Genomic DNA, 19,851 nt, shown 5'->3' with positions numbered 1-19,851 from the left:
GCAAGACCCTACTTCAAAAGACCAGGCAGGGAGCTGGAGCAATGGCTTAGTGATAAGGGTGTTTGCCTGCAAAGCCTAAGGACCCCAGTTCAGTTCCACAGGACCCATGTTAGCCAGATGCACAAGGGGGACACACATATGGAGTTCATCTGCAAGTGGCTGGAGGCCCTGGCACACCCATTCTGGCATGGTGGCATACACTTTTAACCCCAGCACTTAAGAGGCAGGGGTAGGAGGACTGCTGTGAGTCCGAGGCCAGCCTGGGACTACAGAGTGAGTTCTAGGTCTGCCTGGGCTAGAGTGAGACCCTACCGCAAAAAAACAAAAACACCTGGGCTACAGCAAGACCCTACCTCAAAAAAACAAACCAACCAACCAAAAAAAAAGAGAGAGAGAGAAAGAACATTAAATTTGACTATGGCATATTATTCATTCTGAAAAATTAAATCAGATTAACAATTTGCCATAATCTAACTCTTACCAGAAAGAAAGATGAATTAATCACAAGCAGGGTCTACTTCTCATGATATCATCCTAAAGTCATTACTAAATTTTACACATGTTATACATCCTTCAAATCAATCACAAGACAAGTCACCCTGACTAAGGTCAAATTCCATTCTAACTTAAAGTAATGGTCTACCTACTACATAATCTCTAAAGGCCAAATTCCAGAAAAACCCTTCTCCCCTACCTCCCGCACTTAAAAAAAAAGTCTTCTCCTTTTAGCTAACTGTAATGGAATGTGACCTATACTTAAGGGCTTTTTTTATTCTTTTTTTTTTTTCTTAAGAGATTATTAAGCAGACCTAGTCTCTCTTGTAAGAAGAATACATCTTTTAAAGAAAAAACCTGAAACGTAAGTGGGCAGTTATATTATAGCAGAGGGTAAATGGAAATGTTCCAGTGGTTATATAAGAGCAGAGGATAAATTAGTTTACTAGATTCCTCACATAGTCCTGCTAATTAGAACAATGCATGACACTCAGGATGAATGCACTTAAATAGCAAGCAAATCTCTATTTTACAACTCTGGTATACACATCTACAAGACTTAACCAATTTGTATGACTTCTAATAAACTAGGAGAGGAAAAGATTAAAAGTTCACCTACCAAAGTAAGTCTTCATAGACAAAATAACACTAAACATATTCTAGGCACTTGGAAAGTTGAGACAGGAGGATCAAGCTTGATCAAAGCCATCGTTGGCTACATACTGAGTTCAAGGCCAGCCTGGGCTACATAAAATGTCTCAAAAAATAAAGGAAAAATGAAAAACAAAATATGTAATTTTTATTTACATATTATATATGAACACACACACACATCCATCTGGGGCTTTGTTCCTCATTTAAAAACATGAAATACAGGGCTAGAGAGATGGCTTAGTAGTTTGATTCCCCAGGACCCATGTAAGCCAAATGCACAAGATTGGCACATGTGTCTGGAGTTTGCAGGGGTTAGAGGCCCTGGCACACCCATTCTTTCTCTCTCTCTCTCAAATTTTTTTTTCTCTCTCTCTCAAATATTTTAAAAAACAGAATACATTTGACTAGACAGTTTTGAAAATTCTTTCTATGATATTTTAGTTAAATTCAAGTTCTTATTTATTTTGGGGGCTTGCTTTGGGGTTTTGATTTGTTTTGGTTTAGTTTTTTCAGGGTAGGGTCTCACTCTAGCCCAGGCTGACTTGAAACTCATTCCTTCTACCTCAGCCTCCAGAGTGCTAGGATTAAATAGGCATTAATTCAAATTTTAAAATGAATGATTCTACCATTTAATTAACACAAAAACTCTAACAAGATAACACCATTAAACATATATTTTACTTACATTCTTCCTACACCTTCATACATGTTAGTCTCATCTACCAAAGTCATAATCTCTGTATCTGTAAGATGTGCGTGCTTTTTTGTTCTGTTTAGCTGTTCAATCTGTATGTCTGCAAGCTTCACCTTCTGTTGAGTATCAATAACTTTGGCTTGAAGCTCTGTGAAAGCCTAATAAAAACAAGTCCTTGATTTAGTAGGCAAACATTTTAAAGGAAACATTCAAGTCAAATCCAAATTTATTAAAACAGAACATGCAAGTCTAGCGTGGTGACACACCCCTTTAATCCCAGCACTCAGGAAGAAGGGGTAGGAGTTTGAGCCAGCCTGGGACTACAGAGTGAGTCAAGGTCAGCCTGGGCTAGAGTGTGACTTTAACTCGAAAATTTAAAAAAAAAAAAATGCAGAACATGCTAGCTAGAGTCACAGCAGAGAAATTTACAAAGCATCAATGAGCATCAATATAATGTTAACACTATGCTAAATACTAAATTTACCCTGGTCTTAGCAGATGTTACCAATAAGAAGCAAAATAAATGTACATTAAATAGTAAATCACATCAAGTAGCCAGAGAGTAATAAAGCAATAAACACTCAGGAGATAAAGACCATGATTTAAATCACTTCTTTTTTATTTTAATGATTTTTTTTTGGAGGGGGGGGGTGAAGGCCAGGGCCTCTAGCCACTGCAAATGAACTCCAGACACATGCAGCACCTTGTGCATCTGGCTTATGTGGGTACCAGGGATTCAAACCTGGGTCCTCAGGTTTTGCAGGTAAGCATCTTAATCACTAAGCCATCTCTCCAAAACAAGCAAGAATCATGAATTAGGCTGAAGAGATGACTCAACATCAAAGCACTTACTTAGAATGCCTAACGGCCAGGGTTCAATTCCCAAGTGTCCATGTAACGCCAGATGCACAAAGGGACAAATGCATCTAGAGTTCGTTTATAACAGCAGAAGACCCAGGCATGCTCCCCCTCTATACACACATGTATACACACACACACACACACACACACACACACACACACACACACATATATATTCATCCCTCTCTCAAATAAGTAAAAGCCGGGTGTGGTGGCACACGCCTTTAATCCCAGCACTCAGGAGACACAGGTAGGATCTCCATGAGTTCAAAGCCACCCTGAGACTACATAGTGAATTCCAGGTCAGCCTGGGCCAGAGTGAGAACCTACCTTGAAAAACAAAAAAAACAAAAAACAAAAAAAAAAGCCAGATGAGGAGGTGCATGGCTTTAATCCCAACACTTGGGAGGTCAAGGTAGGAGGACTGTTCAAGGACACCCTAAGTCTAAATAGTAAATTCCAGGTCAATGTGAGTAGTGCAAGATCCTACCCTGATAAACCAAAAAAAAAAAAATCATTTCTGGGACTGGAGAGACAGCTTAACAGTTAAGGCACTTGTGTGTGAAGCAAAAGGACCCAGGTTCAACTCCCCAGTACCCATGTAAGCTAGATTCACATGGTGGCAAGCATGGGTCTGGAGTTCATTTGGTTCATTTGCAGTAGCTAGAGGCCCTAGCGTGTCCATTCTCCCTATCTGCCTCTTTCTTTCTCTCAAATAAAATATTTTTTAAATCGATTTCTTGGGCTAGAGAGATAGCTTCCTAGTTATGGTGCTTGCCTACAAAGCCTAAGGACCCATATACCATTCTCCAGACCCCACGTAAGCTGGCTGCACAAAAGTAAGGCAAGTGCAAGGTCGCACATGCCCACTAGGTGATCCAAGTGTCTGGAGTTCAATTTCAATGGCTGAGGCCCTGGCACACCAATTCTCTCCTCCCTCCCTCCCTCCCTCTCTCTCTCTCTCTCTCTCTCTCTAATACAAAAACAAGAAATCCATTTCTTGGGGGCTGGAGAGATGGCTCAGCAGTTAAGGTGCTTATCTGCAAAGCCTAAGGACCTGGGTTTGATTTCCCAGTACCCATGTAAGCCAGATGCACAAGATGGCCCATGTGTCTGGAGTTTGTAGCAGCTGAAGGCCTTGACGTGTCCATTCTCTCTCCCCCTCTCTTGCTTTCTCTATCTGCCTCTCTCTCTCAAATAAATAAATAAAATCCATTTCTTTGGACCCCTTAGTTCATAGATCTTTCCATTCTCCTGTCTATAGTATTACTTAGAACATAAATGTTTTGAAGAGAAAGATCAAAACAAAACACCGAGTAGTGATGGAACAGCATGAATCTCTGCACTTGCAAATGCCAGGCCAAATGTGACTCTTGTGTATATTAACTAAATACAAATCCTGGACATTCTTGACATATCTGGAATGAGTTTCCCATGATGCCAAATTGATGTCTTATGCCTTAATAATATCTGATAATTGCAATACAGAGCAAAGCTACTACATTATTATTTGTTCTATTAGTACAGTTTCATAATATTACTGTGGGGAGGAAGGTGCCTAAAGTTTCCTTTCGTCTTCACCCCCCAAAAAAGGTTTTGTAAGTTACTGTTTGTAAGGGCTGGGCGTGGTGGGTACACCTTTGTTCCCAGCACTGGGGAGGCCAGGGTAGGAGGATCATGTTGTGAGGTCAAAGCCAGCCTGAGACTACAATAGTGGATTCCAGGTCAGTCTGAGCTATTACAAGACCCACCTGAGAAGGAAAAAGAAAAAAAAAGCAAAAAAAAAAAAAAACATTAAACAGGTTTTTTTGTTTTGTTTTGTTTTTGCTTGGTTTTTCGAGGTAGGATTTTATTCTACCTCAGGCTGATCTGGAATTCACTATATATTCTCAGGGTGGCCTTGAACTCATGGTGAGCCTCTTACTTCTGCCTCCTGAGAGCTGAAATTAAAGGTGTGTGCCACAACTCTGGCTCAGTTTTTAAATTTAATTGGCCATCAAAATTATTCAATTATTTTATTAAGAACAGCTATTTTAGTTATCGTATTTCTTGGACAAAGGTTAACCAATGGCAGTCACTTAAGATGTGGTTCTGCTAAACTAGGGGACTGGAAAGAGGCTCAGTGGTTAAACATGCTTCCTTGCAAAGCTTACTGGCACAGGTGTGATTCCCCAGCATCCACATAAAAGTTGGATGCAAAATGGGATATGTGTCTGATGTTCATTTGTATCAAGAGACCCTGTCACATACACATGCATAAATTAAACATTTACACACACACACAGAACAAAAGCATGACAGAAGCCAGGCATAGTGACACACACCTTTAACCCTAGCTCTCAGGAGGCAGAGGTAGGAGGCTCACCATGAGTTCAAGGCCTGCCTGGAACTATAGAGTAAATTCCAAGTTAGCCTGGGCTACAGTAAGACCCTACCTCAAAAAAAAAAAAGTCATGCAGTCAGGCACGATAATACCCACATGTAATCTCAGCACTGGGAAGGCAGAGACAAGTGAATCCCTGGAGCTTATTGGCCAGCCCCAGGGCCAATGAGAGATTATCTCACTTAAAAACAGATGACGGTGCTTGCCTACAAAGCCAAAGGACCTTGGTTGGATTCTCCAGTACCCACGCAAACCAGATGTACAAGGTGGCACATGCACCTGGAGTTCGTTTGAAGTGGCTGGAAGCCTGGCGTGCCCATTCTTTCTCTCTCTCTCTCTGCCTCTTTCCCTCTCTCAAATAAAAATAAAATTAAAAACAAAAAAACAAGCCAGGGGGCTGGAGAGATGGCTTAGCGGTTAAGCGCTTGCCTGTGAAGCCTAAGGACCCCGGTTCGAGGCTCGGTTCCCCAGGTCCCACGTTAGCCAGATGCACAAGGGGGCGCACGCGTCTGGAGTTCGTTTGCAGAGGCTGGAAGCCCTGGTGTGCCCATTCTCTCTCTCTCCCTCTATCTGTCTTTCTCTCTGTGTCTGTTGCTCTCAAATAAATAAATTAATTAAAAAATATGTATGTATATAAATATACATACATACATATTTAATAAAAAAAACAAGCCAGGTATGGTGGCGTCCGCCTTTAATCTCAGCACTAGTGGGGCAGAGGTAGGAGGATCATGTTGTGAATTCAAGGCCACCCTGAGACTACACACTGAATTCCAGGTCAGCCTGGGCCAGAGTGAAACCCTACCTTGAAAAACCAAAAGGAAAAAAAAAAAAAACAGATGAGGGCTGGAGAAATGGCTTAGCAGTTAAGGAAGCACTTACTTGCCTGTGAAGCTAAGTGACCCAGGTTCAATTCCCCAGTACCCACACAAATCAGGTGCACAAAATGATGCATGTGTCCAGAGTTTCTTTGCAAAAGGGGGGGGAGGGAAACAGATGGGCCAAACACCAGAAGTTGTCCTCTGGTTTCTGTGAATTCCCACATAAACATACAGACACCAAAAAGTAGAAGTAAACCTGAAAATACTAGATTCTAACCTAAAGAATTTTCCTGCTATGGTAGTTTGCCAGTAATAATAGCACTGAGAAAGTGGAAACAGAGGATTTGGAGTTCTGGGCCAGACTCTGGTACAGTTCCAGGCCAGTAGTAGCTTCCACTTGTAAGCTCAGTACTCAGGAGGCTGAGGCAGGAGGATCACAGGTCCTAAGCCAGCCTGAGTGTCATGTTGAAACGCTGACTCAGCAACACACACACACACACACACACACACACACACACACACACAATAAAACTGTTCTCTTTCTCGAAAAGTAAGTTTAAACTAGATGAATTTTAGTCCCTTCCAATTCCAGCCCATCCTGCAAGGCAGTTAGCAGTGCATAGTGATATTAGAATCCTGACTGACTTTTATATGACAACAATGTTTATGAGTAACAACCTATTTATAAAGTGGGGTGTAGGGGCACTTGTTTGTAATCCTAGCACTTAGGCTGAAGCAGGAGGATTGCCATGAGTTCCAAGATAGATATTCTGTCTCAAAAAAAGCAAATGCAGCAGGGCGTGGTGGCGCACGCTTTTAATCCCAGCACTCAAGAGGCAGAGGTAGGAGGAATGCCCTGAGTTCAAGGCCACCCTGAGACTCCATAGTGAATTCCAGGTCAGCCTGGGCTAGAGTGAGACCCTACCTCGCAAAACCAAAAAAAAAAAAAAAAAAGAGGCAAACGCTGGGTAGCTTAGCAGTTAAGGCCTTTGCCTGCAAGGCCAAAGGATCCCAATTCCATTCTCCAGGACCCACCTAAGCACAAGGGGACACATGTGTCTGGAGTTTCTTTGCAGTGGCTGGAGGCCCTGTCACACCATTCTCATTCTCTCTCTCTCTGTAACTTTCTCTCTCAAATAAGTTAATTAAATTAAATGTTAAAAAAAAAAAACCGCTGGGCTGGGGAGATGGTTTAGTGGCTAAGGCTTGCCTCCAAAGCCAAAGGACCCAGATTAGATGCCCCAGGACCCAGTAAGCCAAATGCACAAGGTGGCACATGCATCTGAAATTCGTTTGCAGTGGCTGGAGGCCCTGGCGCACCCATATTCTCTCCCTCCCTCCCTCCCTCTCTCTCTCTCTCAAACAAATAATTCTTTTAAAAGCCGGGTGTGGTGGTGCTCGCCCTTTAATCCTAGCACTTGGGAGGCAGATTGCTGAGAGTTCTACATAGTGAATTCCAGGTCAGCCTGAGCTACGAGTGAGACCCTACCTTGAAAAACAAAAATGGTGTGTGTGTATGTATGAGAGAGAGAGAGAGAGAGAAAGAGAGAGATAGAGCGCTCATTCGATTAAACAAAGAGAATTCCAATTCCTTCTGACCCTGATCTCATTTGGAAAACTTTTACTTATTTCTTGGTGGGGAGGGGTGTCAAGTGCTTTTAAAAAAGATGGGTTGGGAGACTCAGACCATGTTAGAACGCTGTTCTGTTTAACTTACTAATAAATGCCACGACCTTTCAAGGGATGGCTTCGAATACCTTAAAAACAAAGGTTGAACCTGGAGTTTTTCGCAGCAAATGAGGCCGAATAACATAAACCTCAGTCCCAGATAGCGGCCCAAAGGGACTTCACTTTGAGACGCTGTCCTCAGCTCTTGCTACGAAAAGGAGTCGCTGGAGGCTCCAAATGCAATGAAGGAGCTCTGGGGTTCAGAACGAGAGGACGGACCGAAGCCCGGCCCGCCGCCGGCCAACCGTCTCGGGCCTCTAAGAGCCCCCGTCCCACCACGGCTAAGGAAGGGCCGCCCCGCCTCGGCTCTGGAAACCAACCCCCGCACACTCCCACGGAGGCGCTCTGCTTCCGCAAGACTCCAGCTTCCCTCGATATTCCTGGCCCCGTGCACTTAACATGCAAACAGAAGGCTCTGCCTCCTCAGGACCCCCTTTTACCTTCTTCAACTCCAGATCCACGGGGGCCGCCATCTTGGGACGCTATGCGCCTGCGCGTGGGGAGAAGGCCGAAAAAGGGGCGGGGGAGGGGCGCTCTCAGGTTTAATGGCTAGGCTTCCTCCTGCGCGTGCGCGAGGGCCAGAGCCACCCAAACGCAGTTCTTTTTCCACCGCGAAGGACCAGTGGCATTCTAAATATTTGGGATTGATTTCTGCATGTAACTGATTGGGTTACTTCCTCCACATCTTCCAGGAACAAGCGAACATCCAGATTCCATTTATAGCTTTATGCACTTTGGCAAACAGCTTAGCTTGTATTGATAAATTGGAGTTAGTATCAGGTATGCTCAAACCATCATTCCTTCAACTACTGTCTGTGCTATCAGGGATGAGTTCAAGCCTCGAGTTTCAGGCATACCAAAATCGGAAAAGGCGCGGTTGGAGCCTTCTTCCAAAGCAGAAGTTAATTCTATTGAAGGCGCCACATAAACCTTCTAGACAATGATGATTCTCAGGACAGGCTGAATAAATTAGTTAAAAATAGATTCTGACCCAGCATGCTGGCGAATGCCTGTCATCCCAGCACAGGAGGTCTGGGGGGGGGGGGGGGCGGCTGAGACAGATCACTGTGAGTTCAAGGCCAGCCTGGCTATATATAGAGTGAGACCCTGTCTCCAAAAAAAAAAATTTTTTTAAAGACATTTTCTGCTTCTTTGTGTGTGTGTGTGTGTGTGTGTGTGTGTGTTTGAGGTAGTGTTGCAATCCAGCCTAGGGTGATCTGGCACCACGTAGTCTCAGGCTGGCCTCAAACTCACAGATGATTCTCCTACCTCAGCCCCTCCCCACCCTCCACCATCCTCCCACTTCTGGGATTAAAGATGTGTGCCACCACACCTGGCCTGCTTTCTTTTCAAAAAAAAAAAAAAAATTACTCTATTTACACCTGTCACAGTTCCTCACAGACACTGGTAATGATTTTAGAAAAAGTCCTCTGCTTGGCTGCTTTTTATAACTGTGTTAGAAATCTATTTTACCTGGTGTCTCTTAATGTTTTTATTCATTTGCAAGGATAGCCACTGCAAGCAAACTCCAGGTGCAGGCACCAATTTGCACATCTGGCTTTACATGGATATGGTGGAATCAAATCTAATCCATTAGGCTTTGCAAGCAAGTGCCTTAACCACTGGGCCATCACTCTAGCCCCTCTGATGTCTCTTTTTTTATTATTCATTTTTATTTAGTTGAGAGCGACAGAGAGAGAAAGAGGCAGATGGAGAGAGAGGGAGAGAGAGAGAATGGGCACACCAGGGCTTCCAGCCACTGCAAACGAACTCCAGATGCATGTGCCCCCTTGTGCATCTGGCTAACATGGGTCCTGAGAAAATGAGCCTTCAACCAGGATCCTTAGGCTTCAGAGACAAGCGCTTAACCGCTAAGCCATCTCTACAGGCCTCTTTTTTTTGTTTTGTTTTGTTTTTGTTTTTGTTTTTCAAGGTACGGTCTCACTTTATTTCAGGCTGACTTGGAATTCACTATGTAGCCTCAGGATGGCCTCAAACTCACCGTGATCCTCCTATCTCTATATCCCAAGTAATGGAATTAAAGGTGTGCACCACCATGCCTGGTTTCTCTCTTTTCTTTTTTTTTAAACAACAACAGTAACTTCTTATTTTTTAATATTTTATTTTTCTTTATTTATTTGAGAAAGAGAAATAGGCAAGACAGAGTGTGAATGGGTGTGCCAGGGATTCCAAATGCTGTAAACAAACTCCAGATGTGTACACCCACTTGTGCATCTGGCATCTGTGGGTCCTGAGGAATTGAACCTGGGTCCTTTGGCTTCGCAGGCAAGTTCCTTAAACAGTAAGCTATTTTTCCAGCCCCTGATGTCTCTTAAAATACTCACATTGGGTCTGGCAGTGACAACTTCCCTGCGAGAACATGCCTCTTGCCAAGGATCTCCTTCACCCCACTCCAGAAGAGGAGAAGAGGAAACACAAGAAGAAGCACCTGGTGCAGAGCCCCAATTCCTACTTCATGGACATGAAGTGCCAAGGATGCTATAAAATCACCATGGTTTTCAGCCATGCACAAATGGCAATTTTGTGTGTCAGCTGCTCCACTGTCCTTTGCCAGCCTACAAGAGGAAAAGCAAGGCTCACAGAAGGATGTTCGTTCAGGAGGAAGCAGCACTAATGGTAGCCTGATCAAGATGAGTGGGAAATGATCCCAATAAACACGTTCTGGGTTTAAAAAAAAAAAAACAAAACAGCAAAATACACTATTCTACCAAAAAGTGAGGTGTATAAGAAATTATCAACTGCAGACAGAAAACAGGAAGAAGCCATTCTATGTGCACTTCAATGAGAGAAAGAGATACCACCAGTGAAGATACTCAACAGTGGACACTGGAAGCCTTATAATTGGCCAGCCAGGCCAAATGAGCCAAAGGGCGCAATAGTGGCATGTCTGTCATGGTGGAAACCAACTGCCCTCCAATTGGACTGGAGGCCAGCTCCATGGGAGGGAATACATCCCTGATACTGAAAACTTAAAACAGGGGTAGTCATGAGCCCTAGGGGTGTAACGTCTGCTGATGTCTGGATAAGTGTATATACTATGCTTATCAAACTGCCCAGTAAGCACTTCTCTTAATGTTCATACCCTTATATTAATGCTACTCTCACTTTGGTAAAGAATCTTCTCTTTTCAGATGGCAGTGACCTTGGGATGATTCAGAAGGTATCATGGTGCTGGAAAGAAGTGACTGGAGTACCGAGTAACATCTCGACCACACCTTCCAAGGCTCAGGGTCTAATGCGGAAGAGGTGGCAGAAAGAATGTAAGAGCCAAAGGAAGGGTAGGACTCCTTACAACATGCTCTCTCCAGACACAAAATGGCCTGGATATCCATGACCTCATAGTGCCTGACACTACCTATGCAAGACTATCATAATAGGAGGGAAAGATCATGACATCAAAATAAGGGGAAAAGGGGGGAGGGAGGATATTACCATGGGATATTTTTTTATAATCATGGAAAATGGTTTTAAAAATTGAGAAAAAATTAAATTAAATTAACAGTAAATAAATAAATAAAAAGAAATTATCAACTGCAGCAGAAAAGTACAAGAGACCCAGAGTGACTAGAGACAACAGAAGCAGGCAGAAGTGGTTCCACCAGCAGCAGGTCCACATGGCTACAACTGAAAGGCTCAGTCTGAGCCACAGGAAAAGCCAGGTGAGGGGATTCTCCACTCATACTGGAGCTCCTCGTGAGGACAACAGAAACCAATGGAGGACCAGCTTCTGAAGAGGGTTGCAAGGGGCAGCAGGAGAACTTCAGCCACCATCCACATCCTCCCCTCCCCAATGCCAGCACTAGCCTGGAGCAAGCACCAGAGACTTGGGGAAGGGAGCTCACCTACACAACACCTGGTACAGGTTATCAGAGCAGTACACAGCAACCCAGGTAGCCTATCTGAACCCACAGCACAGCAAAAAGGGACCCAAGTAGGAGCACAGCATAATTGAGAACAAAACCATCCCAAAAGGTAACTGGATTTACACCAGGTCAGTACCCACCAAATAAGCCTGGTATATAAGCTTGAATTGGAAATGCTAATTGCACCTTCCATGTCAGGGCAAATTATATGTTAAATCAGATAGATGGGACTGGAGAGAATGGCTTAATGGTTAACACATTTGCCTGCAAAGCCAAAGGTCCCCGGTTCAATTCCCCAGGACCTGTGTAAGCCAGATGCAGAAGGGGGCGGATGTGTCTGGAGTTCGTTTGCAGTGGCTGGAGGCCCTGGTGTACCCCTTCTCTCTCTCTCTCTCTCTCTGCCTTTCTCTCTCTCAAATAAATAAATAAAAATTTTAAAAAATCTAATGGATGGTTGGATTTGCCATTCTTAAATAAGTTATATTTTGAGCTTGTCATTGTTGCTTCCTGATTTATATTGTCTTTGTTTCCTCTTCTGTCATTCATTACAGAAGGGTCTTACTTGGAAACAAGCTGACTTGCAACCCTCAACAGACCAGAAATCTTAGCCTCCTAGTTGACAGGATTAAGGGTGTGGGGTAACACACATCCTAAGGGACTGTGACTTGGTTAGAGGATCTGGATGTCATAATACCTACCCTCTTTTATTCATTTATTTTTATTGACACCTTCCATAATTGTAAACAATATCCCATGGTAATTCCCTTCCTCCCTCCCCTTTCGCTTTTGAAACTACTTTCCATCATATCCCCTCCCCCTCTCAATCAGTCTTTTATTTTGATGTCATGATCTTTTCCTTCTATTATGATGGTCTTTTATAGGTAGTGTTAGGCACTGTGACGGCATGGACAGCCAGGCCATGTTGTGCCTGGAGGAGCATGTTGTAAGGAGTCCTATCCTTCCTTTGGCTCTTATATTTTTTCTGCCACCTCTTTCACATTAGACCCTGAGCCTTGGAAGGTGTAATAGAGATATTACAGTGATGAGCACTCCTCTGTCATTTCTTCTCAGCACCATAGTGCCTTCTGAGTCATCCCAAGGTCACTGCCATCTGAAAAGAGAAGCTTCTCTAACCAAAAGTGAGAGTAGCATTAATATATGGGTATGAACATTAAGAGACGTGCTTACTGGGCAGTTTGGTGAGTATACTACATATATTTAGCCACCAGAAGATATTATACCCCTAGGACTCATGACTACCCGTATTGTAGATATTCAGTATCAGGGATATACTCCCTCCCATGGAGCAGGCTTCCAATCAAATTAGAAGGCAGTTAGTTTCCCCCACAACAGACATGCCACTATTGCACCTGTTGGCTCATTTGGCCTGGTTGGCCAATCTAAGGCTTTCAGTGTCCACTGTTGGGTATCCTCACTGGTGAATTCTCTCTCCAATTGAACTGCATGCAGCATGGCTTTTTCCAGCTTTCAGTCAGCTGGTCTACATGGAGGAGGTTATCAGCTCAGTTCCAGCAGGATTTCTCAGTGGCCTTGCAGCCCAAGTATGTGGAGTCTTCAGCAATAGGGTCTTTGGTGGTTTGATTCAGGTGTCCCCCATAAACTTAGGTGTTCTGAATGCTAGGTTCCCAGCTGATGGAGATTTGGGAATTAATACCTCCTGGAGGCAGTGTATTGTTGGGGAAGGTCTTATGGGTATTACGGCCAGTTTTCCCTTGCCAGTGTTTGGCACACTCTCCTGTTGCTATTGTGTACCTTATGTTGGCCAGGGAGTGATGTCCACCCTCTGATCATGCCATTGTTTTCCCCTGCCATTGTGGAGCTTCCCCTTGAGCCTGTAAGCCAAAATAAACCTTTTGTCCCACAAACTGCTCTTGGTCGGGTGATTTCTACCAGCTATGCAAACTTGACTGCAACAGGATCTTACCAACTATTCCTGGTGGGCAACTAAGGGCCTTGGCAATGGCCTGTAATGAAATGAAAGAAGGCACAGGAAACCAATTTAATGAAATAAGGGGGTCAAGACAAAACATAAATAAGGAAATAGAAATAGTAAAGAAAAACCAGTCAGAATTACTAGCAATGAAGAATACAGTCAATGAAATAAAAAACTCTGTAGAAGATCTCACCAGTAGAATGGATGAAGGGCAGGACAGAATACCTAAACTAGAAAACCAGGTGGCAGATCTAATACAGTCCAACAAAGAAAAAGACAAACTGGAAGGAGAGTAAGAATGGGAATTTCAAGATACTTGGGACACTATATGATAAGATCAAACATAACAATTCAGGTTATAGTCGGGTGTGGTGGTGCATGCCTTTAATCCCAGCACCTGGGAGGCAGAGGTAGGAGGATTGCTGTGAGTTCAAGGCCACCCTGAGACTCCATAGTGAATTCCAGGTCAGCCTGGGCTAGAGTGAGACCCTACCTCAAAAAACCAAAACAGAAAAAAAAAAAAAAAAGAATTCAGGTTATAGTAGAAGGAGAAGAATTTTACTCCAAAGGCATAGAAGGCATTTTCAAAAAAGTCATAGAAGAAAACTTCCCCCAAATTGGGAAAGAGATGCCAATGCAGATACAGGAATCCTTTAGAACACCAAACAGACAAAACCTGGAAAGAACCTCTCCTCTCCATATTATAATTAAACCACCAAACATACAAACCAAAGAAAATATATTAAAAGCAGTTAGAGAGAAAAATCAAGTTACCTATAAAGGCAAGCCCATCAGGATCACAGCAGATTACTCAACACAAACCTTAAAATCCAGAAGGGCTTGGAATGATGTATTCCAAGTTCGGAATGATAACACTGTAAACCAAGGTTACTTTATCCTGCAAAGCTATCCATTCAAATAGACGGAGAAATAAGAACATTGCACAACAAAAGCAAGCTAAAGGAATATTTGAAGACAAAACCAGCTCTACAGAAAATACTTCAAAGGATGCTCAAAGCTAAAGAGAAAGAAAAGCACACATATAAGGAATCTGGAAAAAACAAACCATACTCAAATACTGGTTAATACAAGAGACCAAAGGTAAAATTGGAGAAACTACAAAACAAGAAAAATGGCAAGAATAAATGCACACCTTTCAATAATAACTCTTTCTGGGGGGCAGGGGGGAATCGAGGTAGGGTCTCACTCTAACTCAGGCTGATCTGGAATTTACTATGTGAATTTGAGGGTGGCCTCAACCTCACAGTGATCCTCCTATCTCTGCCTCCCACATGCTGAGATTAAAGGCATGTGCCACCACGCACAGCTAGTAATACTCTTAATGTCAACAGCCTCAATGCCCCAACCAAAAGACATTCATTTTCAAACTGAGATAAAAAGCATCACCTTTCAATTTGTTGCCTCCAAGAAACTCACCTTTCAACAAAGGATGGACATTATCTTAGGGTGAAAGGTTGGAAAACAGTGTTTCAAGAAAATGGGCTTACCTTGGTTTCCCACCAGGAATAGATGGTAAGACCCTATTGCTGAAGACTCCACATACTTTGGCTACAAGGCCACTGAAAAATTCTGCTGGAACTGAGCTAATAACCTCCTCCATGTAGACCAGCTGACAGAAAGCTGGAAGAAGCCATTCTGCATGCAGTTCAATGAGAGAAATCACCAGTGAAGATACTCAGCAGTGGACACTGCAAGCATTATATTTGGCCAGATAGGCCAAATGAGCCAACCAGTACAATAGTGGCACATCTGTCATCGTGGAAACCAACTGCCCTCTAGTTGGACTGGAGGCCTGCTCCATGGGAGGGAATACATCCCTGATACTGAAAACTTAAAACAGAGGTAGTCATGAGCCCTAAGGGTGTAACGTCTGCTGCTGTCTGGCTAAACGTATATATTATGCTTATCAAACTACCCAGTAAGCACTTCTCTTAATGTTCATACCCTTATATTAATGCTACTCTCACTTTTGGTAGAGAATCTTCTCTTTTCAGATGGCAGTGACCTTGGGATGACTCAGAAGGTATCATGGTGCTGGAAAGAAGTGACCAGAGTACTCAGTACTGTAATATCTCAATCACACCTTCCAAGGCTCAGGGTCTAATGTAAAAGAGGTAGCAGAAAGAATATAAGAGCCAAAGGAAGGGTAGGACTCCTTACAACGTGCTCCCTCCAGACACAAAATGGCCTGGATATCCATGACCTCACAGTGCCTGACACTACCTACACAAGACCTTCAGAAGAGGAGGAAAAAAAATGAATAAAATAAAATAAATTGAAAAAAAAGAAGAGGAGGAAAAGATCATGACATTAAAATAAAAGACTGATTGAGATGGGGAGGGGATATGATGTAGTATGTAATTTCAAAGGGGAAAGTGGGCGGAGGGAGGGTATCATCATGGGATTTTTTTTATAATCATGGAAGTTGTTAATAAAAATTTGAGGGAAAAAAATGGGCCTAGAAAACAAGCAGGGGTTGCTATCCTAATATCTGACAAGGTAGGCCTCAGTCCAACATTACTTAGGAAAGATAAGGAAGGTCACTTTATATTGATTAAAGTCACCTTCCAACAGTCGGACAAGCCTAAACATATATGCACTTAACATGGGGGCTCCCAACTTCATCAAACAAACGCTATTACAATTAAGGTCACAGGTAACACAATCATAGTAGGTGACTTCAACACCCCACCCTCATCAACTGGCAGGTCATCCCAACAAAAAAAAAAAAAAAAATAGAGATGCATCTGGATTATATAAAGTCATAGAACAAATGGACCTAACAGATATATATGGGACATTTCATCTAAATGCTGCAGAATACACATCCTTTTTAGCATCACATGGAACATTCTCTAAAATAAACTATATATTAAGACACAATTTTTTTTTCCAGGTTTTCAACTTTATTGTTCTCACCAGCAGACAATACAAATATTCCCTAACAGCATCAATCTGAAACTACGAATTCAATTTTGGATCAACTAAATCATCACTAAATTACATCTACTTTTACAATTCTGCCTACAAAGAAAGGAAACTTGATGGGGGTTTAGGGTTCCTTCCAAGACTCTTACCCACTTCTGCTCCCACAATTTACTGACAGAGAACAAGCTGTTTGGGGAGGGAGAGTCTTGCTCTGCTTTCTATTGGCGTGTCAGGAACAAAAGTTATGGGTCTGTGGTCAGGGCAGTCTGAGGGGTAAGCTCGGTCACAAAGAGTATACCCTGTTGACAACACATTTGAAAGACAAGAATAGGTATAGTTTATATAGGCTGTTTCCACTTGGCTTTTACTTAAGTGCTAATTACTGAAATTCAACCAGTAAGAAGCAAAGTTCTAATAGAAATATTCTGATCCAAGAATCACTTCCTAGTGTTAAAACATACCTACTTAAACCCCTCCTCAAGTTTCAGTAAAATCTGATTTTTTTTGTTTATTTTTATTTATTTATTTGAGAGCAACAGAGAGAGAGAGAGAGAGAGAGAGAGAGAGAGAGAGAGGCAGAGAAAAAGAGAGAGAGAGAGAATGGGTACGCCAGGACCTCCAGCCACTGCAAACGAACTCCAGAGCATGTGTCCCTTTGTGGATCTGGCTAACGTGGGTCCTGGGGAATCAAACCTGGGTCCTTTGGTTTTGTAGACAAACACCTAAGCCGCTAAGCCATCCCTCCAGCTCCTACATTTTTTTCATAGTTATAGTCTAATAATTTTTTTTCTTTTAAAAAGATTAAAGCACAATGCATATCATATTGGCTTTACTAAGTTTTATTCTTATAATGCTCTATTTGGGAAATAGTTTGAATATTATCAGACTAAGCTTATCTGTAAAATACACACAGGGCTACTTTATGAATCTTTTCTTCAGAAGGAGGCTGTAGGAACCTATGAAATGTGTGCGTTATTTGCTTTCTTTGAGGAAAATGCACTAGATTAATCAAAGGACAATACAAAGGTTTAAAAAAGTGAAATTATTTCTTACACCCTCTTAATCCATGCCTGCCTGTGATCAAACCTAGTAAAGATAATGGCCTTTGTAAACCATTATTTTCAAAAGGAAAAGGCTAAGCACACTCACAAATTGTAAACAAGGTTGCCATGTTTTTCTTGTTTGAATTGGAGTCTTCCATTTGCAGTGAAGGTGGTACAAAAGACAGACTGTCTGAAGAGACACCTACATGTCCTGTTCCCATAGCAACCTCCTGGGTGATAGAGGAGACAGCCACAGGTTCTAGGCTGAGGCCAACTTCATGCAGGGAAACAGATTCTAGGGAGGCGAGGTTATGTGAGGTAGATAGTGCCACGCTTACAGAGTTGGTGCTCATAGCCACAGTGTGGATGGAGTCACCGAGGGCACTCACTGTCAGACGTGCTGCTGACCCGACTTGCAATGTTGTCTGCCTCCATGACCACAGGAAGCTCCAGGCCATTCTCATGAATGGGTGTCACATCACCATGTCCTACAGTGTCTGCTATCAGGTTGTTGCTCACAGAATCCACGGAGAGAGATTTATGACTTCTGGAGCCACTTGGGATTTGGGAATGCTCGCCTGCAACACCATCCATTGTAAGCTCCTCTGCCATTCCATCTGTAGAGATCGGGCTGGTAACCGTAGAAATGTTCTCCACAGTGATGATTGTGTCCAACGCCACTTCATGGCCATCGTTAGGATGAAGACTTTGGGCGCCACAAGTATTCAGAGAAGGAGAGTCTACTGAAACAATGCCTAGCTCCAATCCAACATTTCCATTGGACTGATAGGGATCTAGTGCAGAAGGGTTGTTGGTGATAGATCACGCAGCATTACATTTACAGAGTTGAGGTGGATGTACTGAGGAGGTGATCTGTCAGCTAAATATGATAAAATGCCAGGTAGAATGGTTCTGAAGTAACTGCTCTCCAGGTGAGGATAAGGTGGTGGAGGTAGGATCTAGTTTCTTTCCGGTAACCCACACATCACCCCACGATCTCCATTGCCCATTGGGAGCATCAGAGACAAGGCAGAAGGCAGAGAGCTCAAGGAGAGACCCAGGTTTGGAATTGCCACTGGAAGACCTGGGGCAGGGATGGCACTGTGAGAGGGAGAGGTGGCCAACCCCAGGTGACTTCCTGAGACTGGCAAGGCCTTGCTCACAGAGGATGGAGCCAGCTGCTCCATCCCCACTGGGCTCAGGTTCATTTCATTCATCCTGTGATGCATCTGCTTGGGAGGAAGCATCAGAGAAGAGCGCCCAGGTGACTGTGTAGGAGATCCAGCATCAGGGTTTGCCTTCCAGCGTCACGTGTCACCACATCTTGCTCACAAGCGCTGCACAAGCATGTCCTCCTGGCTTTGTGTTTTTTTTTAAGGGGCCACTCAACTTGTCCCTTGGGCCAGTAGCCACGCACCCTTTGGCGGGATGGGGCATGCCGCTGGACATCGGAGGCTTTCCTTCTTCCAGAAGCAGTAGGGAGCACAGGCTGCCCAACCCTCCCAGACGCATTTCAGGCTCCACAGTGAGGACACGATTCTTAACAAATACAGTAAAATTGAAATAATTCTTTGCACTCTATCTGAAGAAAAGCTATAGAGCATACAAAAAAAAAAAAATCATGGAAACTAAACAATACACTATTAAATGATGAATGGGTCAATGAAGAAATCAAGAAGGAAATAAAAAAACTCATAGAGTCAAATGATAATGAGAACACAACATACCAAAACCTTTGGGACACAATGAAGGCAGTCCTAAGAGAGAAATTTATAGCTTTAAGTTCCTACATTAAGAAATTAGAAAGGTTGCAAGTAAACAATTTAATGCTTCACCTTAAAGCCTTGGATAAAGAAGAACAAGGCAGGGCTGGAGAGATGGCTTAGCGGTTAAGCACTTGCCTGTGAAGCCTAAGGACCCCCGGTTCGAGGCTTGATTCCCCAGGACCCACGTTAGCCAGATGCGCAAGGGGCCACACGTGTCTGGAGTTCGTTTGCAGTGGCTGGAAGCCCTAGCATGCCTATTCTCTCTCTCTCTATCGCCTTTTTCTATCTGTCACTCAGAAAGAAAGAAAGAAAGAAAGAAAGAAAGAAAGAAAGAAAGAAAGAAAGAAAGAAAGAAAGAAAGAAAGAAGAACAAGGCAAACCGAGATTAGTAGATGGGAAGAAATAATAAAGATTAGGGCAGATGAAGACAGGCAAATAGTTTTCAAATTCTTCTTCAATTACAACTGTCCGGACAGAAATTGACCTTGATATCCAAGACCTTGTAGTGCCTAGCAATAGTTACACAAGACCCTCATGATAGGAGAAAAAGATGGTGACATCAAGTTAAAAGAGAGGATAATGGACAGAGGGAGGGGATATGATGGACAGCAGAGTTATG

The 19,851-nt window shown here is 43.1% G+C and overlaps 2 protein-coding genes and 1 pseudogene across 2 annotated transcripts in view; 1 reads left to right on the top strand and 2 right to left on the bottom strand.

Annotated features, from left to right (window-relative positions):
• The window catches only part of Pfdn1 (prefoldin subunit 1), a 134,490-nt gene extending 126,337 nt beyond the window's left edge, over window positions 1–8,153 (bottom strand). The window contains exons 1-2 of the mRNA XM_045132721.1: window positions 8,077–8,153; window positions 1,835–2,001 (exon numbers count right to left, since the gene is read on the bottom strand). Coding sequence (XP_044988656.1) covers window positions 1,835–2,001; window positions 8,077–8,109 — 200 coding nt within the window. The 5' untranslated portion in view covers window positions 8,110–8,153. The remainder of the gene's footprint in view (window positions 1–1,834; window positions 2,002–8,076) is intronic.
• Window positions 8,154–10,016: 1,863 nt separating this feature from the next.
• On the top strand, window positions 10,017–10,271 carry LOC123454235 (40S ribosomal protein S27-like). The gene has a single exon (XM_045133023.1). It carries the CDS (start codon window positions 10,017–10,019, stop codon window positions 10,269–10,271), a length of 255 nt encoding a protein of 84 aa, XP_044988958.1.
• Window positions 10,272–14,475: 4,204 nt separating this feature from the next.
• Window positions 14,476–18,695, bottom strand: LOC101596579 (annotated as a pseudogene).
• Window positions 18,696–19,851: the final 1,156 nt, after the last annotated feature.

This window comes from Jaculus jaculus, chromosome 13 (genome assembly GCF_020740685.1).
Source record: "Jaculus jaculus isolate mJacJac1 chromosome 13, mJacJac1.mat.Y.cur, whole genome shotgun sequence".
Classification (NCBI taxonomy): Eukaryota; Metazoa; Chordata; class Mammalia; order Rodentia; family Dipodidae; genus Jaculus; species Jaculus jaculus.
Note: the sequence above shows the minus strand (reverse complement) of the source record. Positions and strands in the feature narration are given on the sequence as shown.

Bases quoted from the DNA above. Each gene is read 5' to 3' on its own strand.
- LOC123454235 (XM_045133023.1), top strand. From the start codon at position 10,017: ATGCCTCTTGCCAAGGATCTCCTTCACCCCACTCCAGAAGAGGAGAAG.